This window comes from Crocodylus siamensis, chromosome 8 (genome assembly GCF_052110815.1).
Source record: "Crocodylus siamensis isolate JL-2025a chromosome 8, ASM5211081v1, whole genome shotgun sequence".
Lineage (NCBI taxonomy): Eukaryota > Metazoa > Chordata > Crocodylia > Crocodylidae > Crocodylus > Crocodylus siamensis.
This window is the reverse complement of record NC_143402.1, coordinates 44,410,758-44,437,997: the sequence shown is the minus strand read 5'-3', so window position 1 is coordinate 44,437,997 and position 27,240 is coordinate 44,410,758. Positions and strand designations below refer to the sequence as shown.

Below are 27,240 nucleotides of genomic sequence, written 5' to 3'. Positions count from 1 at the left end.
GAAAAATCACGTCTCACACATTAGCAGGGAACTATTTTGCCCTCTTCTCCCCTAAGATTTTATTGTGATCGGGAAGCGCTGGCTGCCAGGCTGGAGGCTGGTTGCGGGATGTGTCCGTGTGCGGAACTAGAAACAAGTGGAGAGGCAGACAGAAAACTAAGCCGCGAATCTCTGGCGCGTTTCAGCAGCCTGAGGCTCCTCGGAATCCAGGTGCCTTTAGGACCCCGAGGGGCCCTGGCGTGACCGCGCCCGAACGGAGCGGAGCTCGGCGCCCCGCCCCTGCCGCCGCTCGGGGCGGGGCGGGGGTGCTTGTGCGCCTCGCGCGCAGCTCTGCAAACTTTGCTCCGTGTCCCCAGCCTCCGAGCCCGCCGGAGGCAGCCCGGCGTCCGCCTGTCACCTGCAAGGATGTCCACGGACGAGGTCTACGTCTTCCGTCCCTTCAAACTCATTGCCTTGTTCTGCGTTTTCATCGCCCTCGCCTTGGACGTGGTGGCCCTGCTGAGTCCCGCCTGGGTCACTTCCGAGCACTACTCGCTGTCCCTGTGGGAGGCCTGCAGACAGTCCACGGATGTGTGGCACTGTCTGTCCACCTTAAAGACAGGTAGGAGCAGGGTCCCGGGGCTTTCAGCCTCTGGGGGGCAGCTGCAGAGGGTTTCCTGGCCGCTGAGCAGTACCACATAGAGCCCTGACTGGTCCATGTCTTCCAGGGCTGGGCTGGGTGGCACTGGGGGTCCTGACCAAGCCCCTGATCCCAGTAATCCTTTAACTGCTGGCAGAAGCGTTTGGCACTCAGTGCCAGCACAGAACAACGTTCTCCCGGTGGAACTACCGGGGGGAGAACGTGGGTCATTGCGCATCGTGACCCGTCCCATTTAGGCGGCTACATTACATTGAAGGCATTGGAGTCTGGGCACAGGGGCCTGTTTGAGACCTGTGTGATTTTGACTGGTTGCCTATTCCACTGTGAACAGCGCAGCTCAGGACATGGTGCCTCCAGACCTAACAGACCGAGCTGACTGGAAGTGGGCTTCAGAGTGGCATTGAATGGACTGTCTGGTCTGGGCATACAGTGGAAAGCACTATGAACCTGGCAGGGTGGCACTGTGACCACTCATCTGTAATATGCCATGAGCTGGTGCTCTATTGGTACACCAGAGTGAAAGTGATTTTTAGGTGATGTCTGTTTACATATTGAGACTTGCCTGCTTTGCCATGGGTTGTGCAGCTGGGAACTAAGAGCCTCTTGCCTTATCTTTGGAAACTTCCTGCCTTAGGGATCCCTCTGGCTGCTGCTACCGCAGACATGAATCTTAGGATGTGTGGTAGCACAGGGCTGGGCTGGAGGCTGCATCTCTTGGCTCCTGCATGGAGGGAGAGTGGGGCATGTATGCGTTTCCTAAAAGGGACTATTGGAGTGAGAGCAACAGGGGCAGGATGGTCATTACTTGTCTGCAAGGGGAGTGCCTTTCCAAGAAACCCTTCCTGCTCTCAGGCCCACAGAGGAAGAACATAGCAAGGCAGATTAAAGAAAGTGGATTCCTCAGGGGATGGGATGCTCAAAGGGGAGTGATCCAGGAGTAGACATCAAAACTCTTCACTTAGCTAAGTTGTAGTATTGACTAATGTACAGAACACCAGACTGTTACTCAGGAGAACAGAGCTCTTTTCCTAGATCTGCTGCTGACCTGCTGTAGTCTTAGCAAGTCTCTGCACCTCCATTCCCCATCCAGAAAATGGTGACAATGATCTCAACCTGCTCTTGTAAAGCGTTGTGAGCTACAGATGAGAAGTGCTGTATGAGAGAGGTTTGGTATCACTAAATGAGGAGGTGTGGCCCAATTGAAGAATTGCTGCCTGGCTTGAATTAGTAATTGAAATCAGGCAGCAGTGGGAATAATGGGAGTAATGGGAATCTGCTTACCGGTTGGAAAAGCTGAGCATGCTTTGTCCTTTCCTATTCACCCCACTGCACAGGCAGGATAGCTACATTTGTTCAGAGGAGAGAGACCTTATAGGTGCTTTGTAGCTAGCTGGAGCTTCCATGTATGGCATCACGATAAACACACAAAGCTTTGTTAACCCTGGACTTAACACTAGACTGTCTAGGGATATGGCATCAGATGCAGGGAAGAACAGCATATGGGCTTCACAAAGAAGCTTTGGTAACTTTGGTTTCCAGACCCAAGGCTGCCATTGGATCAAAGGAGAAACATGGTAAATGGGACCAGCAGAATTTGTTACAATGATATTGGCCCACCCTGTACTTTGCACTATAACAATGCACATTCTCCTTCCCACATACAGCTCAGTATTTCCCATCTCTCTCTCAAATGGAAAGTCCATTCAGGACATTGATTCAAGAATGGAAATAGCTGAAGTTAGAAGAGCCCAGGAAAGTGTTGACCTTATGGGCTAGAAAGCTTTGATTCAACTTGCTGCTTTTTGCTGTGGGATTTTTGAGAGTTATTGATTCAGCAAGCTTCAAAGGGGAGACCCAAACTTGAAATAAGGTTTTTATATTTGTCCCAAGGTAAATGTAGTTTTAGCTTCTGCGTCTTCTACCAACTTGAGATTTTTTTTTTCCGATTTACTTAAAAACAAGTGTTTTCCCCTCTCTTATTGTAGCTGTGTAAAACATAGAAAAACAGAGAAAACTGGCTCATAGTTTCCTTTGAAGAAAATGAGATACAAAATAACGATAGAGAAAAAAAGATTTCTGTTCTTCTGGTTATACTGTGAGAAATCCATCTCATGGCAGAAAGCTCTCCTCTCACAGTTTTTACAAATTTAACTATTCTGAAAATATCCCTTTTTGAGCATGATGGGCCCACCTGTCCATTTGCCTCTCACTTGTGCAAAAATGGTCTGACATCAGTGGTGGGGTGAGTGGCAAGATCTGATCTGACAGTGTTTTATATCTGCCTTGGACAGGCATAAGTGATTACACTCTTAACGCACAGACCTCCCTTAGCAGTGTGTCAAGCCCCATATAAGAATGGAGCCTGCTGTGGTGATGCTAACTAGAATAAAATGACAGACTCTCAAGTCTTATGCTTCAGGGAATAAGCAGAACAGTTGGAGGTGAAAGAAACGACTCTTACGGTATAACAAATGTTTCTGTGCCTTCCTATAAAGAAACAGGCATTGACTATTGTCGCATGAGGCACTGGACTAGGTAGACCATAGTTCTCCCTTGTATATATTGCAATATATATTCCAAGTGTTCACAAAATAAAACGGGGGTCTATAATAGCACCCAAACCAGAACCCAAAACCCCGCCTTGTTCAGAAGGTTTCACCTTATAGATTTTATGGCCAATGGGGCTATTATGATATTTTAGCTTGTTTCATGGAGAAGGTTAAATAACTGAATTTCACTGTAACCTGCAATGGGGTATATGGATATAACTGACCTTCTCTTGCAAGCGGCTAGTGGAGAGTGACCTCTGAGCTCAGGCTGAGACCCCACCACATGCCCCACACTGGCTAGTTGGCCCAGTGCTGATGGAGATGGTCTAAGGAACACAAGGGAGGGGAGAAAGAAATGCATTTCTAGGCACTGGTATGTCACCTTCTGTGTGACACATACTAGCTGCCTGCTTGCACCATCTATCACAACTAGACTTGGTTCATGTTGACCTCATTAGCAAATGTCCAGCTCTCATGAGAATTAGAGTAGTGAGCAGGAAGAAACCCAGATGAAAAATATTTCTGTTTGATTCAGTGTCTTTAGGATGTAGTGACATGGGGGAAGAAGGATAGGTGGGAATGCCTGCAAGTCACTTTGGGACCAATTCACCTTGCACGGTCAAATCCCTGTTTTGCTGGCTTAAAGGCTGCCTAGCTGTAAGGAGATGAAGAACAAGAGGTTTCTAAACTCCCCGCTCTGGGGTCTCTTTTCTTGGAAAGACAAGCAGGAATAATAGGCCAGGAGTTGTGGTAATGGGGCAGTGAAAATGGGAGGCAGGAGGGGGCAAGGCTTACACTGTAAACCTCTTTTCTCTTGTTCTTTGTTAACTGCAACTCAACCAGAAAATCTCTGGTGGGGGAGAGTGGGGGTAAGGAGCTAAAGTGGGGAAGGGATGGAGGAAAGTGTGTTTATTTGTCTGTAGTAGTGGAAGGAGGGCTATGCTGGCAAGGGAAGGGGAGCAGATATGTGGTATTCATTATGCTGACTCTTCTGAACTTGTGATTTACACCCAGCCCTGCAGCCAACCACCTGCATCAGTCTCACACAAAGCAAAGGGGCTGCAGCTCCTCACAGACACTATTGTCCTATTTGGGATCAGGAGACCCATTTCAGAACCAGGCATTCAGAGTAACTAATCTAGGAGCTGCATGCTGCTACCTCAATCTCTAATCTAGTCCTCTGCCATATAGCTGCTTTCTGATTTTAACAGGCCCATGTTTACTGATCTCATTCTCAACTTCTTTGCTCTTGTGTGGGTATGTCTACATGTGCATTAGATCTGGAAGCAGTTTACTCATGCGTAAATGCTCCTGGGCAGGCATTTGCATGTGCAGGGAAGTGGGAGCAGATTTGCTGCTAATGGCAGCAAACTGTTACCACTTCCTGTGGCCCTGCAATGGGCCCCTGCTGCTAGCCAAGGTGCTGGCAGGGAGCACTAGGCCAGGACATAGCTGTCTCGTGGTCCTAGGCTGTGATGTTGCACCCTGACCCTGGGAGGCTGCCTGCTCCCAGGGTGGGGACAATGTCCCCTGCCCTAGTAGCAGGGAGCTCCTTTCCTGATCTACTGCTGGGGTGGCTAGCAGCTAGCTCGCTTCTAGTGCCCCACTGGTGGATCAGGGCAGGGAGCTGGGACCTACCCCACCCCTGCATCTCTTTCCAAGCCCGATTACCTGATTGCTGTACAGGGCTGGGACCTGCCCCTTACCAGGACAGTTCCCAGCCCCAACTTCACAATCATGGGGCAGAGGCTGGGGAGCCTTTTCCCCACCCAGCTCCATGAGGGTAGAGCTGGGTGGGAAACAGGTTGGGGAGCCTGTTCCCTGCTCAGCTCCATGAGCATGGAGTTGGGTGGGGGATAGGCTGAGTAGGAAACACCCAGCCTGTTCCCTACCCAGCTCCTTGATCATGGAGCTGGGCAGGGAACAGGCTCTCCAGCCCCCACCAGCAGGGAGCTCCCAGCAGCAGCTCCACGACTATGACTATGGGGCCAGCACTGAGAGATCTTTATCTCCCAGTGCTCCAGCTCCACCTATTGTGTGGTCAACCCTGGGAGATAAGGATCTCCCAGCCTGTGCCCTGTGACCCTGGAGCTGGCTCTGGGATATAAGGATCTCCCAGCCCCCACACTCCAATTGCAGTCTTGGAGCCGGGGTCTTGGAGCTCCTTGCTCCTTCAGGAGCATAGGGACATAGTGGGTCAGGTGGTGAAGACTGCCCAAGCAGCAGGCAGCTCCCTGGGGCAGAAAGCAATCTCCTACCTCCTGGTGGCTGGCTGACCCAGGTGTCTACCCAATTGCTACTGCACATTCAGTAATCACAAATAAATTTGCTACTTGTATTTGCAGGTAGCAAATTTAGTCACGATTACCAAGGCTTGTTGTGTGTGTGCATGTAGACAAACATGCTTACTGCACAGTAAACTATGCTTCTGCACAGTAAAGCATCTTCTGTAGATGCCCCCAGTGTTGAATTAAGACTGGTGACTAGATAAAACTTCATTATATTCTAATTCACTTCCCTTTCATAGAAGTGTTTTGCTTTCACATCCATAATACATTCAAAGTCTAATGTAAGAATGGACCATTCAATCATCTAATCTGACCTGTATTTTGCAGACTGTTACATTTCATCCAGTTTTTGTAGGGATTGTCTGTGACTAAAGTGTCTATTCCAGAAAAGCATCCTGTCCAGATTGGAAGATGTCAAGGGATACAGAATCTGCTATTTCCTTTGGTATTTTTCCTGATGGTTAATTGTCATCACTTTTAAAGCTTTGTGTCTTATTTGAATTTGTCTTAAAGCTTTGTGTCTTATTTGAATTTGTCTTAATTTTTCAGACATTGGTTCTGGCTGTACTTTTCTCCACTAGGTTAAAACATGCCTTTTGGTATCTGGCATTTTCTCCCTGAACAGGTACTTAGCTACTGTAATCAAGTCACTTCTGGATTGTTTTTGACTAAGCTCAGATTTTCTCAGTGTAAGGCATTTTCTTCAGCCCTTGAATGCCTTTTATGCTTCTCTTCTACATTTTTGCCAGCTTTTACACATCCTTGGTACAGTCCCTTTTGCAATGCAAACAAGTGCTCCTGAAAACACCTTGGAAGCTGGAATTTTGTGGAAGTTTCCAGTCTGTTCTAAGCCAGTGGCAACTGCTTTCTGGGTGGGATCTGAAGCTGAGATCAATGTCACTTGTAGCTAGCTATGAAAGACTCCTCAGAGGTGCTCAAAAGAGTAGGAGGAATTTAATTGTATGTAATGTTTATGGTCTAGCTTAAATAATGTAGTGTCATTGGGAACTGCCTAACATCTGGTTCTCTACCTAATTAGTGTTGGCACTCTGATTTGAGATGTAACAGTCCTTGGTTTTCAAGCATTAGGTTCCTTCACGAGACATACCTAATAGGTCCCAACCTCCTCTACCTCACCTGGGGTAACCTTTTGCATGCCAAGGCGTGCATGGCACAGATGTTTCCTGGGGACAAGTAGCAGTGGCACAAAGTGTACCAGAGTGGCTAGGATTCAGAATGACCTAGACGAATTGGAGGATTAGGCCAATAGAAATGTTACGAGGTTCAACAAGGACAAGTGCGAAGTCCTGTACTTAGGACAGAAGAATCCCATGCACTGCTACAGGCTTGGGACCAACTGACTAAGCAGCAGTTCTGCAGAAAAGGACCTGGGGGTTACAGTGGACAATAAACTGGATATGAGTCAACAGTGTGTCCTTGTTGCCAAGAAGGCTAACAGAATACTGGGCTGCATTAGAAGGAGCATTGCCAGCAGATGGAGGGAAGTAATTATTCACCTCTCTTCTGCAATGGTGAGGCCACATCTGGGGTATTGTGTCCAGTTTTGGGCCTCCCACTACAGAAAGGATGTGGATAAGTTGGAGAGAGTCCAGTGGAGGTCAATTAAAATGGTTTGGGGGATGGGGCAAATTACTTCTGAGGAGAGGCTGAGGGAACTAGGCCTATTTAGTCTGCAGAAGAGAAGACTGAGGGGGTATTTGATAGCAGCTTTTAACTACCTGAAAGGTGGTTCCAAAGCGGATGGAGCTAGACTGTTCTCAGTGGTGGCAGATGACAGAACAAGGAGAAATGGTCTCAAATTGCAGCAAGGAAGGTTTATGTTGGATATTAAGAACAACTTTCTTACTAGGAGGGTGGTGAAGCACTGGAACAGGTTACCTAAAGAGGCAGTGAAATCTCCATCCTTTGAGGTTTTTGAGGCCCGTGTTGACAAACTCCTGGCTAGAAGAATCTAATTGGAGTTAGTCTTGCTTTGAGCAGGGTGTTGGACTAGATGACCTCCTGAGGTCCCTTCTAATGCTAATTTTCTATGACAGTATGATTATTATAGCAGCTTTTATTCAGGCATTATGGACAGCTGAAGAGAGCAGCTGATTCTCTTAATGGTGATTCTGTTAGGACCTGTCATTCCAGGGTACCGTTGGGAGTGTGTTTCAGCTGGTCACTGACTCACAGTTCCTTTAACTGGTTTTGGCAACTCTGGAGATGGAACAGTCTGGTTTGTTGGCTGATATAGTTGGATCCTGTGCCAAAAATTCATTAAAACTTGCCCTCTGAGAAATACAAGTGGAATATGGCCCAGGTGTTTGATTTGAAGCAGAAGCAAATTGTTGTACCTATACTCTTAAACAAATGCAAAGTATAGATTGAGGATTATGAGGCCAGAAGGGAGCATGGCAATCATCTTGTCTGCCCTCCTGTGCAATACAGACTGTAGGACTTCCTTGGATCAACTTTTGCTTGAACAGGAGCATACTTTTTAGAGAAACAGTTGACTGCCTTTCAAATATTTGTGGAATTTGAGATGGTGAATGCAGCTGTACATCTGAGTATTACTGGGGGAATTAACTTCTCCACTCTACCTCTACAGCTTCCACCTTGCTCTTTGATTGCTCGTACTATTGCCCCTACCAGGTCTTACACCTGGAGTTTTCTCTTTTTCATACAGTAGTGAGTATGCTCTGTGGCTGGGCCCACAAATAGTGTATTCTACTGGGAATCCAGAGGTCTGATTCTGTTGACAGTTCTGCTGTGGCTGTATGCGACAAGTCCCTTCCTTTCTGTGTCTCAGTTTACTCAAAGTTTACTCAAAGTTGTGATGCTGCCTTTCCTCTGCAACAGACTTTCACATTTCTGGATCAAAGGCAATAGAAACCCATCTCTTTCCATTCTCTGTGCAGTTTCTACTGACAGCTGATATAAGCCATCAGTAGAAGGCCATGTATATATGTGGCCCCCTGAATGGCACAGTTTCAGAGCTTTGTGTAGCTCTCTGTCAAGGCACGCCCCCATCGCTTCTCTTGCACATGACATTTGTTATGCAACTGTGTTATACAACTACCTATCCCATCTCAAATCTGTTCCTCATTAAGTGGAGACATTTCTTGCATTCCCCATCCCCCTGCCCCACACCCTCCTAGTCTGTCAATTCCCTGGTAGGATCTTTGACATCTATTAAGATTAATGGAAAAATTAGATCAATGACACCCACTGGGAAGCAGAAACTGTTTCCCTGGGGGATTCTGTGGGAGGACTCCTGGTCTGTGCAGCTGAGTCCATGCCCAGTCCCTTTCTGCTCATTGGCCTTTTTCCACCTCTCTGTTTATGAGGACTATTTCAGAAATGTGTTTTCCCCTTTCTCATCAGAGCTGTGCTGCTTTCCTTCCAGATGGAACAGGTTTGTCACCCCTGTCTTTATAAAGGTGTGACAGAACTGCCATTGCAGGTAACACAGACATATGACTTTTCTGAAGCGTTCCCTTTCTTGTGTATTTCCTTGCTTGATAATAAGTACTAGCGTGCATTGATGTTCATTCCACCCTGCCAGTTTCATTGTGGGTGTTCTTCATTGCCACTGGTCATTCTCATCCTGCCGTCCCAAGGCAGGGGTCAGCAACCTGTGGCTCACAGGCAAGATCCAACCCATAGAGTCATTCTGTGCAGCTTGTACAGCTGGGGCTTTGGCAGCATTTCAGTGGCTGGGGGCTTTGTTCACATGGTGGCCAGGCAGCAGGATGAAGCTAACAGCAGCCAGGTCAGAAGGGCCAGCCCACCTCAGGCCGACTGGGTAATTTTGCCCTGGCACTCTTGATGTGTTGCCAACGCTATCCTAATGGGATGTCTTCATTGCTGAGGTAACTTGGCTGACTGGCACCCAGATCTGGGAACCTGAGTTAGATTAGCCCAAATATCAGCAGCCATGTTGCAAAGTTAGCATGTATTATCTGGTGCTGTGTTCACCCAGATATGGCTTGCACTTCTGGGGCCTAGCCCATGGTTCTCTGTATTGCAGTAAGCTGAGCAGCTGTAATTATCTTACAGTGACTTGTACAAAAACTTATCTGTCTTTCTGGGTACCCAGGGGGATTTTGGAAAGGCACTGGGGAACAACTAACAGTCAGTGGTTCTCGCTGCAAAGCTAGCAGCCTACCAACCTAAGGGTAAAACCTCCTGGGTTTAACCTGCAGCCCTAGATGATCCAGCTAGGCTGGATCAAAAGCATTGTCAAACTCAAGTTGATTTTTTATGTGTAGATGGTGGCTGGAGGAGGGGAATGGAGTAACCCTTAAGCCAAGAGCCCAGGGCAGTAAAGGCACCCCAGATGGCTGCCTAGCTTCCAATTGTTAAAGCAGCATGTACTTACTACTTATTCTAGCAAAGGAGTCACTGCAACCTTATCTACTAAATAAATGTAATTCATCTCCCCTACTTCTCCCTGGTTCACTTAGTCAGTTGCTAAGGGCACAAAATTAGGCTTGTGTTCTTTGGGGCATTGAGGTCACAGGACTGATGGTTGTTGCCTTCCCATGGCCAGTTTGCCTAAGACTCTCCAAAGGAATTTCCAAAGTTTCTGGGGGGTTGTGGTGGGACAGCGAGCCAACTCCAAAGTGGAGCCAGTCCTCTCTGGTTACCCTCTTTCCCCTGTAAACACATCACAATTCCCACAGTTGAACTGCTTCCATTTGTGCTAATGTGTGAGCCATAGCTAAATGATACAGATTGTTATAGGTACTGGAATAGCAAGGAGTGCTCTGGCACATTAATGGAGCTGAGTGGGACCTAAAGCTGAAATACCAATGAGCCTGAGTTAGGGCTGAGGGGGTTTAGATTTCATAGATTTCATAGACATTAGGGCTAGAAGGGACCTCGGGAGATCATCGAGTCCAGCCCCCTGCCCAAAGGGCAGGAAGTCAGCGTGGTCATAGGATCCCAGCAAGATAAGCATCCATTTTACTCTTGAAGGTGTTCAATGTAGGCGCTTGAACCACCTCCGCTGGCAGACTGTTCCAGACCTTCGGGGCTCGGACAGTAAAGAAATTCTTCCTTATGTCCAGCCTGAAACGGTCTTGCAGGAGTTTGTGACCGTTCGACCTCGTCATCCCTGCGCTTTTCCAGGCTAAAGAGTCCCATGGCTCTCAGCCTGTCATCATAAGATCTGTTTTCCTGACCTCTGATCATGCGCATGGCTCTCCTCTGGACTCTCTCAAGCTTCTCCACATCCTTTTTGAATTGTGGAGCCCAAAACTGGACGCAGTACTCCAGCTGCGGCCTCACTAAGGCCGAGTACAAGGGGAGAATGACGTTCCGGGATTTGCTCGAGAAGCATCTATGGATGCACGCCAGCATTTTGGTCACTTTACTAGCCGCAGCATCGCATTGCAGGCTCATGTTCATCTTGTGGTCAATGATGACCCCCAAGTCCTTTTCTTCTGTAGTGCTAACCAATGTAGCACTGCCGAGCCTATAAGGGTGCTGCAGGTTTTTCCTTCCAAGGTGGAGAACCTTGCATTTTTCGGTGTTAAACACCACGAGGTTCTCGTCTGCCCATTTGCTGAGCTTGTCCAGGTCAGCCTGGATCACCCGCCTATCTTCTGGCGTGGATGCTTTGCCCCAAAGTTTGGTGTCATCGGCGAACTTGGCCAGTCCACTCCTGACTCCAATGTCCACATCGTTAATGAAGATGTTGAACAGTATGGGTCCCAGGACAGAGCCTTGAGGGACCCCACTGGTCACAGGGCACCACGATGAGTGACTGCCATCAATCACAACCCTCTGGGTCCGACCACGAAGCCAATTTCCCAGCCAGCGGATCGTGGTGGAGCCAAGGCCACAACTGGCCAGTTTGGCCAAGAGGTGATCATGGGATACCAGATCAAAAGCTTTTTTGAAGTCAAGATATATGACATCAATCTCTTCTCCCTTGTCCAGGTGATAGGTCACCTGGTCATAGAAGGAAATGAGATTGGTCAAACAAGACCTACCCACAACAAGCCCGTGCTGGCTGTCCCTTAGAATGTTAGCCTGGGCCAGTCCCTCAAGGATGGCCTCCTTAATAAACTTTTCTAAGATCTTCCCCAGGATAGAAGTCAGGCTAATGGGCCTGTAGTTAGCCGGATCCACTCTCCTCCCTTTCTTGAAGATCGGCACCACATTGGCCTTCTTCCAGTCTTCGGGCACTACACCAGAGCGCCAGGAGTTTTCAAAGATCCATGCCAGGGGCTGGGCTATGACGCTCGCCAGCTCCTTGAGTACCCTGGGGTGCAGGTTGTCAGGGCCAGCTGACTTGAAGGTATCCAGCTTCTCAAGGTGTTCCTTCACGAGGTCAGCATTGATGGAGGGTAGGGGATCCCCCTCACCCAGATTTCCAATTGTAAGTGCTTGTAAACATGACAGCAGTTTAGTCCTCAGAGTTTTATTCTCTGACCCCTACGTTTAAATGGTGGGTTTTTAATTGAAATTTAAAATTTTCCGAGAGGCCTGATCCTTTTTTCTTTTTTTTTTTTTTGAGCTAGAGGCTGCTCGTGGCTGGGGGGCAAGCTGCCAGCAGGCTGAGTGGCTTCTGACTTCCATGGGGGAGAACCAGCCCTTCTCTCTGTGGTGTCGGCACCCCCTGGGATCCCCAGGTGGGCTATTAGTGGGCTGCGTGCTGCCCCAGCTCAGAGGCAGCAGTTGGCCTGATCCAATTGTTCTCTGAACCTGCCTGCGGAGCAGCATCTGGGGGGCTTCCAGCAGGCAGGCTCAGACAAGAGTTGGATCAGGCCAACTGCTGCCTCTGAGCTGGGGCAGCACCCAGCTCACTAGCAGCCAGCTCAGGGGACCCTTGGGGGCACTGCCACATTGGAAGGAAGGATCAGGGGCCCCCTGCAGCTCAGAGGCCACTCAACCCACTGGCAGCTTGCCCCCTGGCTGCAAGAGAGGTGGGCAGGGCTCCACCAAAAAAAAAGGAAAAAAAAATTGGCCTTCACCGCTTCTGCCTTAAGCAGGTTCCTGGGGCCACCTGGCAATGGGCTGGCTTGCTCCTGGGGCAGTGCAGGAAGGTGGCAGGAGGCTGGCTGGGTTTGCTGGTGGGTGGAGAAGGTGGTGGAGGCGGTGCACAGGGCACTGGAAGCCCAGGCAGGCTCAGGGAAGTGTTTGATTGGGTCCCTCTGAGCTGGGGCAGCACCCAGCCAGCTAGCAGCCTGCCTGGGCTTCCAGTGCCCCATGCACGGTCCCCACTGCCAGCAAACACAGTTGCCTTCCTGCTGCATTCCCGCACTGCTTCAGGGGCAAGCCAGTCTGTTCCCAGGCAGCCCCAGGCTCCCTGTTGGCCCCAGGAGCCTGCTGAAGGCAAAAGTGGCAAGGGGCCCAATTCTTTTTTTCTACGGAGCCTGCCCACCTCTCATGTAGCTGGGGGGTGAGCTGACATCTGCATTGTTGCAATTTGCAACATTGCAACCTAAACTACATGAGAGGGATGTAGTTTAGTTTGCAATGATGCAAACTCATTTAAAACCCCCAAAACACTTGCTCATGTACAGCGTGATGCCATTAAGCCACACAAAGTGACATTTTCATCATGTGTACATGGTAATGGCGTTATGTGTATAAGCGCCCCCAGGGAGAGCAGGCAGAGTTGTATGTGAAAAAGCCAATTTGTAGTTTATAACTAATGCTCTCTAATGGCTTTCTGCTTATCCTTAATCTCTGTAGAACTGAGAGACTTTATTAGAGAAGCAAAAGGACTCTGGGAGAGATTTAAAAATAGAAATGGTGTTATTTCTGCCTAGGGTAAGACAGTCAGGCACTTGAGCTGCTGCTAAACTGAGACTCAGGATTGCCTGCATCAGCATTAAACCATTCCCAGTTCTTCTGAATCTGCCACATTCCTACCTGGAATTATTCTGACTAAAGCGCAGAGTACTGTGGATTTAGTGCATAAGCCACTGCCTCATGCTTCATGATGAAAATGCCTAATGATTGAAAATGCCTAATGCTGGCACAAACGTCATCAATGCACATCACAAACTCATGCACAGCTCCTCAGTCTTGAGTGGGCACAAATAGAGCCATTAAGCTTCATTCTATAGAAAAAGAAAAGGCTTGCCAGGATAACTACACTGGCACACCTTCTTAGTGTTGATAGAGTATGTACTGTTTTTCTGGCATAGTTCAAATTTATATTAGTTTCCTGAATAAAGGAATATGTACCAGCCCATGGACTGCTCTGCCTGTGTAATTATATCTATCTGAGGGCTTTTAGTGTTATAAAAGGGTCATCCAAATCATGCTGAAACTGTACCAGAAAAATTTCCTATAGTCCTCAGGGACTGAACTTGGATTATCTGAAACTCAGTGTAATGTCTTATGTTGGGAACAGGGTCCCCTACAGACTGTTCGTGCCACAAACCCCCAGAGACATAAGCAACTTTGTCCTCATGTTTGTAAAAAGTCAGGGAGGGGCTATGAGCTACTTTGGGGCAGGTCAACAGAAGGCTCTTCACAACGGAAGCAGTCTGCTGCAGGCAGCCGGCAAAGGGCCAAATAGGCCTATACCGAGCTGTGGAGGAGTCTGGTTTATGTAAATGATGCAATAGTAGGCTCTTCAGCCTCTCCCTGCTGTGCACCAAAGTTTCCAGAAAACACTAGTGCTTCCTGAAGTAACATAAGGAAACCCCACCCCCTACCCCATCACCCTCTGGGACTGCTGCTCCATCTGGTTTATGCCAACATGGGGCTGGGAGAGTTTAGGACATCCGTCATGCTATTAACTTCTAATTAATAGGAGCTCAGGGAAGGTCCTTTGTTGTGATGACAAAGGGTGAGTGAAAAGCCTGACATTTCCAGATGCTTCACTTGTTTGTGTTTTCACACATGCTGCAGCCTACATTAGAATGAACTCCCAACACAGGATTTAACCCCCTGCATCTCTCCTTGGGCACTTTTTTATACCAGTCTGCCTTTTCTTCCTCTTGGGAGCATTTCCCTGTCTTATAAAAGACAGAGAGTGTTCAATTCACCACAGCCCTTCACCTTGAACTCCATGCAAAGAGGGCGTGAAACTACCATGCTGATCACCTAATGTTTCATAATCCAGATGGTAATTTCATGCCACCTACACTGGTGTATGTGACACAAGAAGTGGATCGGTAATGAATTAGCCTTGCAAGGGTCTTGAAATAGAAGTTGTCACCCTGGCATACTGGTGATTGGTAGTACAGGCTGGCTCATGAGTGTCACATGTTTCTACCCCACCAGTATTGACACTTGGTCAGGTTGACAAAAGAGTTCTTTTACATGTATATGTATATTGTGCAATCATCTGTAAAATCAGGACGAAAATGAGGGAAGGAGGAAGTAGGGGGAAGGGGAAACAGAACAGGAAACTGTATTTTCCTTTCCATTCTAAGACGTTCTTTAGTCTTTCTTCTCAACAATATTGCATGCAGAAAGCTTGGTAAACAAACCCACACAGCATTATGCTTTGACTCCCGTAATGTCCCATAAATCTAGAGGCAAGATTCAAAAGGCCGTGTTGCAACACCCTGCCTGGTTTTAATTCAGTGCTTGTCATAGTATGTCTTGTGTATTCATGACAGTAAAGTAACTTCAGGATTCTGGAGAAGCAAGTTGTTTTCTATCCCTGTTCACACAGTTCTCGGTGAAGAGTTTAATATGGCTGGCAGGAAGGTGGCATGGTTTGAATGTCTACCTGAGTTCTGCTTAAGTCCTAAATCATGGCCAAGGGGTCTTTTGGAGAGTGGCACAGTGTTGGTGCTAAAATGGTTTTGAAAAGCTGTTCCCATCCCTAGACTTCAGTCTGTCTCACTTCGGGGTTCCAGTTCCTTGTTCCCAGCAGAGAAACAAGACTGTAAATATATCAGTTCTTGCTGAGGGATAGAATGATATCATCACTGTGGTGTTGCAGCAGCATGTTACAAAGTAACATCCTTTGGTGATACAGACATGAAGAACTACATTTTAAAGGTTTATGTTGGAGACAGCTAGATCCAAGGCCCTGAATAAAGCAGATAATCACTTCATTTAATCACTTTCTTTTGGCCTGATTTTTGAATACCAGCATTGGAGGAGCAAATGTGTAAGATACATGCAAGTACAACATACTTCTGAACTTTATAAATGTCTCATGTAGATATTAGACAGTGTTGACAGCAAGAGAAGAGCTGGGCTTTTTGTGGGAACAGCCTGGGTGTTGCCTGCCTGAGGAAAGAGAACTAGCAAGTTTGAGAGAGCGACTAACTGCTTTTGGAGGGGAGAGACCACCAAGGTCCAATCATTTTTCGTCTTGGAGCTCAAGGCCTGCCCTGACTCTCTGATCTGAGTTCATTTCCTAGCTCTGCCACAGGCTTCCTGTGACCTTTGACAAGTCCCTGAATCTCTGTGCCTGACATCCCAATCTGGAGACTGGAGATAATACTAGTCTACTTAAACTGCATGCCTTTGAGAACGTGTCTACTTATGGTGGTGTAGTGATGCGCTACCTCACTGTACGGCACGTTACAGCGACATAGCAATCACATGGGTCTATACATAATCGCCAGCTATGTCGTCATAGCAGCACACCACCCCCTGGTTATAGTGACATAGCAGTGAAATCCAACTGTGCACTGTTCACAAGGCACAGTAACCACCCATACCATACCGTGCCGTGCGTTAGTACTTCCAGAAGGCAGTACTAAAGCGCAGCTCTATAGCAATGTTGCCATACAGCAGTGTGTAGACATGCCCCCTGTGTAGCACAGCTAGGACAAGAGAAGTACCACATGGTATATAATTATGCTACAAACAATAGTATTTTTTCATCCTAAACTCAAAACATCCAGAAATTTAGGAACTGATCATTAGCTATATTCATGTCCACTCTCCACTGTAGAATGCAGCCCCCTCCGGAGTAGATGGCAACATCCTTTTAACACTGAATAACAACATTACTCACCAGTGTCACCATAGGAGGAATTATGTGCTATCCAATTGAACAACCTCATTAAAAATTTGACCAGTTGAGTCATGCTGAGCTACAAATGCAGACATTTATTTAGCAGTGTTGTTGTAGACATGATGGTCCAGGGAATAAGTGAGAAACAAGATTTCTTCTATGATATGTTTTACTGTACTAACTACATAGTTGGGAGAAATGTTAGGCAAGCTTTTGGGCGCAGAATGTCCATCTCTAGATCTGGGGAAAAAAACAGGCTAAGCCAGAACACTATACAACATGGAAGATATCAAAATTTTCCTTTAAAATGGAAAAAATCATGACATGAAAGAAAACAGTGCTATCTATTTCCTAAGTTTATGTAGGAAACAAAAGATAAGCCCGAGAGGACTTAATGGGCTAAATCCTATTTTACTTTACATGCCTAAATGGCATGTACACAGCTTTGTAACTGTACTTTTTGGTACTTAAGCACAGTTTAGGATTCTGTTCCCCTGTGACAAGACAGGGCATGGGCCCTGCCACATATGAAGTGGAGGAAAAGGAGGGCCCTCTCACCTTCTAGCCCAATAGTTAGGGCCCATGGCATAATTATGGGAGGCTGAGTGGGGCACCAGTCAAAGGAGCTGATTCAGAGGGTGTGCCAGAATGAGAGCTTCTGGGGAATCTGCATGGTAGCAGCAGTAGCCAGTGTGTAGGGAGCCCACTGCAGCCATGACATGGGGATCTCACAAGGCAGCAGTAACTGCCATGATGTTGCGGGGCCTGAGTGGCAATAGCAGTGGTGGTGGTGGTAATGACAACAATAGGAGCAGCACTTAGCCTCCCAACAGAAGCAGCACATACCTTTACTGAGCATTAGTCTAATTTAACGAGCAGTAAAGCATCATCATCTACACATGTGCACCTGTACCTACAGGTACTAGAGAACCAACACATTAACTAATGGGCTGTACTACTCGGGTCAGCCCAGGTTGTAGGGGGCTACACTGCTGCCTGGCTATTGCAGGTCTCTGCAGGGCAAAGGAGAAAGCTGTCCCAGCTGGGCTGGCAACTCCGGGACAGCTCCTGGCCCCCCTCTCCCAGGGCTCAGGACTAATCCCTGTGTCCCTACCAGCCAAGTCTGGCACCAGGGTTAGCTTGGAGCTCTCCCTGGCTGCTGCAGGGGAGGAGAGCAGGGCAGGAGCAGTTCTGGACTGGGCTGCTCCTGTCTGGCTCAGTCTGCTTCTGACATGGGCTCACATGTAGATGTGCACTTGGGAGCACTTTCATGAGCATGTGTAAATGCACCCTCATAGTCTATCTTATGAGAGAAATCCCTTCCAGTCATCCTCTGGCTAGAATACAAGCAGTAAGATCTGGAACGTATGACTGCATGGGTGCAAAATTCTTGCTGGTGTTAGGCAGAATCGTGTACCTAAATCTAGGGCAATATAAGCTCCCAATATAAGCTGCTGCACTCCATTCAGATGTACAATGACCGAATGGTGCCAACATGTTTGAAGACTGGCCCTGTGATATAAGAACATAGCTTAGGTTCCTCTTCTCTCCATCAGGGAAGCAAACCAGAGGTAAGTACAGCATCCCAAAGTCCTTTTGTGCTGTCATCTGGCCATTTGGCTCTGACACCACCTGAAATAACAACAAATCCCAAATAACAAAGCAAAGTCAGTAATTCTCCAGCAAGAGTGTTTGGGGCCCTTTCATAGTTCCTTCTCTGCAGCAGATGTTGGCAGCAGAGACAGCACTGTGGTGAACAGAAGGGCTGGGAGGGTTCAATACACATCTCTTCTAAATGTAACAAATTGCTGTGGGGCGTCTGGGACCTGATCTAATAGCATTGTAAAAAGAAGGCAAACTCCCTAGATTCCATCAGGCAAGACATTGTGGAACTACAGAGATATTAGTGGCTGACCTTGAAAAAAGTTGTATTTTCCTTCTGCAGTGATTTTTAGGAGTGGTACATTCACTAGTTTGACTTATTTAAAGGTAAGATTTTTAAAGTTATTTTAATTGTTTCTTTATAGGGAAAATTAGATGAGTGTAGTCTCAAGGATTTTAAACTTTTTATCTCTTATTAAAGCTACACAAAGTACAACTTGAATCACATGGGACCAAGTGCTTAAGATGAAACAGACATGAAGGTCAAACTCACTGCTGGTGAAAAAGGACTTTGCCACTGAAGTACAGTAATTAGAAGTTAGAACTGTCTGGTTATAAATTGGATCCATGGCCTTCTCAGCAAAAAACAAAATTGCTGTGTGAATCTTTCAGGTTTCTGAGGGCTTTCCCAAAAACAAGCAAGTTCTCAAACTGGGCTATAAAATTCAATCTGCTACCTTTTGGAAAATAAATCCAAGAAACAAGGCACTAAGGGGCATCTTAAGATGACTGTTTCCTTTCATCCTTATATTATTTTCTAAGTATTTCTCATAACTTATCCTAGTCACAAATAAGGAAGGACTTTCTTCAGCTTTCCTCATAAGACTGTTTCGGCAGCCATTCAGCAAAGAATATGATAACTTGGTACCAGATTTCCTAGTCCAAACTTCCAGCTGTCTCAAGCTAAGGATTCCTTCCGTAATTTTTCTTTGTCCTTACCACCAAAGATTTTCCCTTTTTTTTAACGTTAACACTTTGCAGAATAATGTGTGATGCTGATGCAGCATTTTGAAGATATGAAGCACTATAAATGGTTTGGCATTAGCTTTACTGAAGATCAGAGGAAAATCCAGGCCATGGGTGCCAATATTTGAATGTCTGCTCTTGCTCCTTGATGGTACAAGAATATGTTTTGTCATTGATGAGTATTTTCCTTCCCAATTGTGTTCTTTCCTCTTCTAGACTGGCAAGTAGCTACTCTGGTGTTAATCCTGACAGCAGCTACCATTACCTTGTTGTCATTTCTTGTCTCCCTAATCTCCTTCTGCCTGGGGACCTATAGGCGATATTACAGAATTGTTGCTGTTCTCCTCTTTGCTGCAGGTAAGTCACTGCTCTATTAATAGACTACATATTCATGCTTTTCTTATTTTATGGGATAAACTCTCTTCTGAGTTGTGTTTTGTGCAACTGCGCTAAAATCATGTCAGATTTATTGGCCCCAGAAGATTCCAAAATGGAATCTATAGTTTTGTAGGATCCATGGAGTTGTGCAATGTGATTTAAACCCTAATGCTCTTTTATACAGAAGTACGGCCTAGGGGCTCAGGATGGGAACCTTAGGGTGTGTACAGAAGTTGCTTTTTCACCATTTTAAAGTACTATACTGCTGTGACTTAACAGAAGTGAATGGTTTTATATTTAAAAAATGGGTATAGTGCTTTAAATTAACCCTTGTTAAATGAGGTGTTAAATTTTAAGTGCTGTATTTTACAGTACTTTAGCAACCTACAGTACTTTAAAGAACTTCTGTACACTAGTCACATTTCTGACCAGTATGGAAGCCCCAGGAAACTGCGGGGCACCCCCTGCTTCCTAGCTTGGAAAATCCTGGGAGGCTCAGAGGCACTTCCACCAGACATTGTACTTCTGTCATATTTAAGAGTGCTGTAACTTTATAGTGCTATAAAAAAGTGCTTTGAATTATAGCTCTATAAAATGTACATGGAGCACTTTTATATAAATCCCTAGTATCTTGAGACCTGTAGTCTGTCAGGGCTGTATCTCTGCACTAAAGACCAGCAGAAGTAACCATTTTATATATAGACATGAGGTACAGCCCTCATACTCCCCTTGCCCATAAGATCCTTGGTGATGGACTGTCCAAAACTTATTCAGCTATTAACAGCTAGCTTTAACATATTCCCCAAGGAGGCAGTGAACAGCTTCACTTTCTACCATTTATAATCTCACCTACCAAACTCTGGGCCATGATAAAGCTACCTTAATATATAACATATTGGAATATTGCTAGATAATATTAGAAGGCCATGTTTTTAGGTGGTGATTCTTGTTTACTTTTGACAAAAGTTTTATAAGGTTTCAGAGCATAATCAGTTCATTTTTGTGATAGTTTAGTTTAGGTTCCAACTTCTGTGTTACATGAATGAATAAAAAAACACTATCAATATAACACTTTCAGTGGAAACTGTTTGGAATACAAATTCCCTGAGGAATTGTAAACCCAAAACCAACGTCATGCTAGTGAACAGAAATGACTAGAAATGAATTATGAACTAATACAAAACTGATCAGTCTTAGTTCCATCCTTGGAATGAATGAACATCACAGAGAAGAAGAAAGGAAACTATTAAATCCTTTTCTGAACTCTACCTTAAATTAAAAATCTTACCTCTTTAAAACCCTCCAATGGGTTTTGCTTGAGCACTTTTAGGCCACTAACTTGACTGGCTTTAAAAGCAGCTAGGATAAGGATCTCAACCACCACTTGTTCTAGTTTTGCGCAACCAAATTTCCGACAGTTTTTGCTAAACCAAAAACATCTGCAGTTAGCCTCTGCTTTATATAAATCAAACGCAATACAGTTCTGTACTAGGTTTTTAAATAGCACTGATTTGTAAACATGGCTCTAGTGTACTTGTCTGGGTGGTCTGAAAGGGGGAGGGGAGATATCAAGATTACCAACAAACATATTCTTCTAATTTTTGAAGATTAAGTATTTGGGGCTTACCTGAAGTAGTGAAGAGAGCTTGAGTGCAGAGTCCACTGAAAAGCGCTGGCAGGGAGTTCCAGGACAGAGAACATGTCCTAGATGGCATCAGCAGGCTGCCCCCGTGAGGAGGCTCACAAATGGACCAGAGCTGATAGGAATGGCTGTTGAGCTTTGAGGAAACCTATGATACTGGCATCCTAACAGCTTCACAGGGCACTGTGATGAGGAAGATCACAACATTGGTGCAGCCCGCGTGGCCACGCATGGTTGAAGGAAAGTAGGCTATGATACTTTGCTCAAAAACAGGCTGGGTGGAAGGATGTGTACTAGACCAATCAATTCAACAACAGCTTTTTAATTTTCGATTTTAACCAGATGACTCTTTCCCCACCCCATTTTCTCCTTGGCCCAGTGGTCTTGCAGGTCTGCGCTTTGATTCTCTATCCAATCAAATTCATCGACAGCAGCATGCTGAGGAGCTACCACGAATTCAACTGGGGGTATGGCCTGGGCTGGGGATCTGCTATCTTCATGCTGGGTGCAGCCATCCTTTACTGCCTGCGCACAGACATTTATGAGGATGCCTATTACTAAGGCAGGCAGAGGAGGTGACTGGCCACATCATATCATTGGACTACTATTAGATCGACTGGACCAGAGTGGGAGGGGCAGGAGGGTAGGAAAGGGAGTTAGTGGATCCACAAGACATCGAAGCACAAGCTTGGCAGCAAGTAGACAAAATTAATGAAAGAGGTGGACATGAAGATGTGGAAGTGGATGCTCATCAAGAGGCTGGGGAAATATGGAACAAAATGGGATATAGCTCATCAGTCCTATTCCGTCTCTCATGCATTTCCCTTGTTTTTTAACACAGGGAAGTAGCATGTCCTGCCTTTTAGAGCATGGCTTATATTGGTTAAGAGGGACATCTTTGTTTTTATTTTGATATATTTTCACATCCTTGGTGCTCTAGAAATAATATACTATTTGGGTCTTTTAAAGACTTATTTGTAAGACATGAGTTGGGAGTGTAATTATTTGGTTTTGGGAAGCTTTTAGATGAAGGCATGCAGAGTTTGCATCTCCTTTTGGGGTCTTCTCTGTGCATAATGTGTTCTGATGTGGAAAAGAATAAATTAAAGAACCTGCCACAGCCTGCATACACATTTCTTTCAGAGATTTTAATGGCTTGGGTGACCTAGTCACTGTGGGGTATGAAGAGAGGCCAGAGTTGAAAAGGTCTGGGATGTAAATAGGCATGAAGTGCAGATTAAGCTCTTTGGAGCTAACATGTAAAGCAGATGCAGCAAAGGGGTCCTGCAAAATGTTCATTCCTGAAATAATTTTGAGATTTGTAGCCTGAATTTTTTTAGTCCATGTTGATCAAAGGACTTTTTTTTCTTAAAAAAAAATCAGAGGGAAAACTGCAATCTGGTGTAATGGCAATTTAAACAGCATTGCCACAAACCAGTGGAAGCACCCAAATTAGGACAGTTACTGCAAAACCTGTGTTACCACAGCCCCACTGATATAAGGAAGTAGCAATTGGCAGGGCATGAATTTGTACCATATTTATAAACCAAGGCTGAGTTGTAAAAGTGCCTTCAACTAGAAATGTAGGGTGTGTGACCTAAGCTTTTTACTGTATTATAGCTAATGTAGGTCAGTTATAAATTGCTGTTTCCATGGATTTACATTGCATGCACTGAAAATGTGTGTGGAGTATTCCTTTTGAAATATTCCTGGTTAACATGCAATCCATGTCCCAAACAGTTTTTGTATGGTTTACGTCAGGGGCATCAAACATACAGTGTGCAGGCCAAATCCAGCCCACAGAGCCATATGATCTGGCCTGCAGGTTTATGTGCCAGCCCTGCATGCTGCATGTGGGCTGGACCCCATGCCTCATGTGCTGCAAGCTGCACAGGGGGTTGGTCTGGGGTGGTGCATGCAGCCTGCACCCTGGATATCTGTCATGTGCAGTGCTGGATCCAGCCTGCACTCCATGGGCAGCATGCGCCTCATGCCAGCATAAGGGTATGTGGGCACAGCAAGCCCCTAACCCAGTGCGTGCTGCATGTAGCATGTTGGACTGTGCCCTGGACCATACTCCTGTGCTGCCTGCAGCACTGGATTCAGTTTGCATGCCATGGGCAGAGCACACCTTGTGCTGGCTTGGGGGACTGGACCATGCTGTTTGTGGCAGACAGGCTGGACCTGACACTGTGGGTACTCCACAGGACTGTCTGTCTCTGTTCAGCCCGTAGACTGGCTCAGGAATGCTCCTCTAGTTTATGGGATTGGATGAATTTAACACCCTTGGTTTAAGTAGAACACTATTTTTAAATGGGCAATGTAACATCAAAGTTAAATCATGCAAGGTAAAAGGTTCCTGTAGTTTCCAGTCATCTAACTGAAAGCCCAATTATCTACTGTGAACCAGATTTTATTCCACCTATTCAGCCCCTAAGTATGATCCTATTCCACCTTGGAAAACTATTCATGACAAGATAGATGTGTCTTCCTCCTGTTCACTGCTTTTTGTGACTTAATTTTAAGGCTAATATGATGGAGTGTTAAAAAAACAGGCACATCAGTATTTTTGCAGAGATCTGAGCCAGGTGGGATAGGGCCACAGTTAGGCATTTAAGTCCAGTTGTATGCCTAATATCTATAATAGGATCTGGACCTGTGTGTGTAAATAGGAACTCGCATTCACTAGTTTTCATAAAGTTTTAAAGGGTTCCTTGAAAACCCCAGTCCCACTGTAATATTACTAGAAAAACTAATCTATCAGCATTGATGCATTACTAATTTTTCACTTGGGAATGTGAGAAACCATTCCATATAAATCAATGCCTTACAGTATATTCAGGAGGTCCCCATAAATGCTCACCAAATTCACTCCTACTGTGGCTTCTTAGTCCTCATGGTCCACGTTTAATCAACTTCTGTATGACTCTCTTGTCCCCTTAAGATGAGTACAAAAAGGAGCAAAATTGGAACAAATGTGTTTCAAGTTATTTGACACTACACTATGATAAAGCAAAGTAACAGCTCCACTGTGTGGCCAGAGTCAGAATCTGTACTATAAAATCAGTGCAAGTCACCAGTGGAGACCGAAGCCAAGTGGGGCGAGGAAGTACAGGATAATATCATTACTACACACAGGATATATGGCAGTGTTTGTTGCTGTGGCAACTGCATCCCTACAGCAGGGCAGGAAGAAACAGTCCCTTTTACCTGAGAGTCTTATCATCTAAAAAAAAAAGAAACAAATGATGGAAGAATGGGATTCAGCATTGTTCAGTTGTGGTATTGCACCAGTTGAGAAGACTGTGAGGGAAGAGGAACCCTGACAAAGAACCTTGTGAATTTATTTTGACTTATTCTATTCCCCATAACTCTTAAAATTTCAGCTTCTAAAATTAATCTTCTCTACCCTCTCCACACCACAAAATCCTTACCTAAACTGCTGGCTACATCCTTAAATCTTCTGTCCCAAAGTCAGTGATTCCCATTCCCACAAGTCTTCAGCCAAATGTCACCTGCCTTTTTTTATAAAGGCAGAGAACAAGCTTTGACATGCATGTATTTCAAAGAGATAAGAGTCTGTTGAATAAGGATTTATGAATAACTGGGTTTCTGGTTTGTGAGCCATATCAAAAACTGATAATTCATTTTGTGTCAATCCTAACAAATTATTCTGGTTTAGATGTCAAGGTAAAAAGCAAACTCCACCCCTCCAAATGTAAAAAAAATATGCTTTTGTTCCATATAAAACATTTTAAAAATTTGGCTTTGGGGTTTTATTTTAAAATTAAATTAATGGAAATTCCAAATTAAACATTATTTGGAAATGAATCAGTTTTGGTCAACATTTTTGAAGAAACAAAAATGACTCCCTTGAATTGTTTCCCTTTTTTTGGCTGAAACATTATGATCATTTTAATGCAAATCTGCAAGTTGTTCAGTTGACCCAAATATGTAGTTTTCAGTGAAAAGAGTTGCCTGGCTCTGCTGAACTGTGGGCTCCTGGGCTCTTGGCCAGCAAGGCTCCTTCCACTCTGTTTTTCCTATTGCTGTCTTTGTCAGCATGAATCTTGAGATGGCTTCATTATTTACAAACAAAGAGGATAAATCTACCCTGACCAGCCCCAAATTTAAGACTTCTTAAAGTTGTTAGCAATAATGAAAAGATTGGGGCCACACCATGGTGTGCAGGGTTTTAGAAGTATGGATCTGTTTTAGCCATCTGAAGTGCTTTGTGCTAAAGTGATGAATTAGGGTACAGAATTGTGTGTGATCTTAATTGTATATATTCCATAACCTTTTACTCTTGGTATTTTATCATTTAAACTGTGTTTTAGAATTAACTGGCTTTCTAGTGTTTTCAAAAATAAAATGCAATTTTAAAATGTCTATCCTCTAATTATTTTTTTTAAATAAACATTAACATCTGGGATTAAAGGTGCCATATTAACAAAAATACCCAATACAACTTTCTACCTGGGAAGGATAGTTACTTTTTGGAGGATGACTCCCAGATCACTCACTGATTCAATAATAGCTGCCAACTAGCACAGTATTGTTATATATTGTGCTCAGTGGAAATGCATTAGTTGATGTCAACCAAAAACATATATTTTTGTGATTTCTTTGTTGGTCTAATAAAAGGTATCATATCTCTGAACCAGGAGTTCTAGAGTTTTGCATTTATTTTTGTCTCAGACCATCACAGCTACCAAATACATCCCTGACCCAAATAAGTGGTGGTTTATCTAGTGTGAACTTCAAAGCTTGGACTCTAAAGCAAAAGTTGCCAGACAAAGATAAAGGAGATGTGCTTGGTGGAAAGTGAACACCTGCCTGATAACTGCTGGAGGCAGTGCTGCACTATGCAGACAAACCAGAGAACGTAGGTGTGACTCACCAAAAACAGATGTGGAAGCAAAGTTACTTAGAAAAAGGTGTAGTTCTATTTCAAGCTTCTCCTCATCTCCTCCCCCCTTCCCTCCATCATTCAAATTCCTTTGCACAAGAACTCAGGAATGATAAACGGAACAGTAACAGTGAATGAAATACAACAAAAAGCTTGTGAGGGGAAAAATTCAAGATATTTCTATGTGCTTATGCTAAACTCCAGATGATCAATGTGGATTGGTTTTTTTTTATTCTTTTACAAAGCATTGTGTAAGCTTAGACAGAATCCCAGGGATCCAGAGGGAGTTCTGGACTAATTTCACCAATGTATCATTGATTTGCACCAGGCAGGTGATTTGATCTAAACCTAGAACTGTTTTAACTAGCCCAGAGAACATCATCCAGTGTATGTTGGGTTCTCCCACAGGACAAAACCAACATAGGTGCTCTCAAACTACCATTTCCTTACTCTTATCAAGAGGGGAGGGGGAGGGCAGAAAACTGAAGGAAAAGCAAGGGCTATTCCACTTCAGTCTACAGCAATATTTCAGCTCCTGTGGAACTGCTCATAATTGGTGTTCAGTTAGAGCAACCTCTGGGTACGCAGGTGCTTGGATATTATTGCAAGCCAGGATGGAAGATATGGAAGAATCTAAATAAGAATATCTTGTGGCACATTGAGAGAAGTGACCATTTGCACATCAGCCACCACCCAAATCTGAGCATACAAGTCTGAAGAAGCCAGGTAGGTTTTGGGTGCAGCAGAGTTTGTCACTTTGCCAAGGTCTGAGTGTAGGATGTACAGACACTTGCAGTTATACCTTTTTAGTTGGAAAAGTCTCATATGAAGCATTTTTTCTAAAGACAGAAGTGCAGTAATGTTTTTTACAGCCTGAATGCCTGTCTAACTATGAAGCTAGATTGGGAAAGTCAGCAGAACTCAGAAATTTCCCCACACTCTGACAGGACCCTGGGAGCATGGCAGATCCTCACCTTTACACCTGGGTAGTTTTTACGAACTTTCTGTGAAATATTTTTGTGATGCAATTAAAGTTTGCTAGAGACTAGGGAAGCTTTATTTCTATGGCCAAGAAAACTACCTCCAAAACTGAGTATACACGAGGGGTAAAAGATAATCCTATGCATGGATTTCATGAAAGGTTCATGAAGGAAACAAGTGTAAAATTTCTGGGCCATGCTTCTGTTTAAAGATCGTATGATTAGAAAGCACTTCAGATTACAGTACTTCAGAAAGAGTGAATGATACCTCT

At 45.1% G+C, this 27,240-nt stretch overlaps 1 protein-coding gene across 1 annotated transcript; it reads left to right on the top strand.

The window, feature by feature from the left end:
- Positions 1-269: 269 nt before the first annotated feature.
- On the top strand, positions 270-25,468 carry LOC149858371 (transmembrane protein 47-like). Its single transcript, XM_090060548.1, has 3 exons — positions 270-601; positions 19,276-19,416; positions 21,459-25,468. The coding sequence occupies exons 1-3, from the start codon at positions 406-408 to the stop codon at positions 21,638-21,640; spliced, it is 519 nt and encodes a 172-aa protein (XP_089916674.1). The 5' UTR covers positions 270-405; the 3' UTR covers positions 21,641-25,468.
- Positions 25,469-27,240: the final 1,772 nt, after the last annotated feature.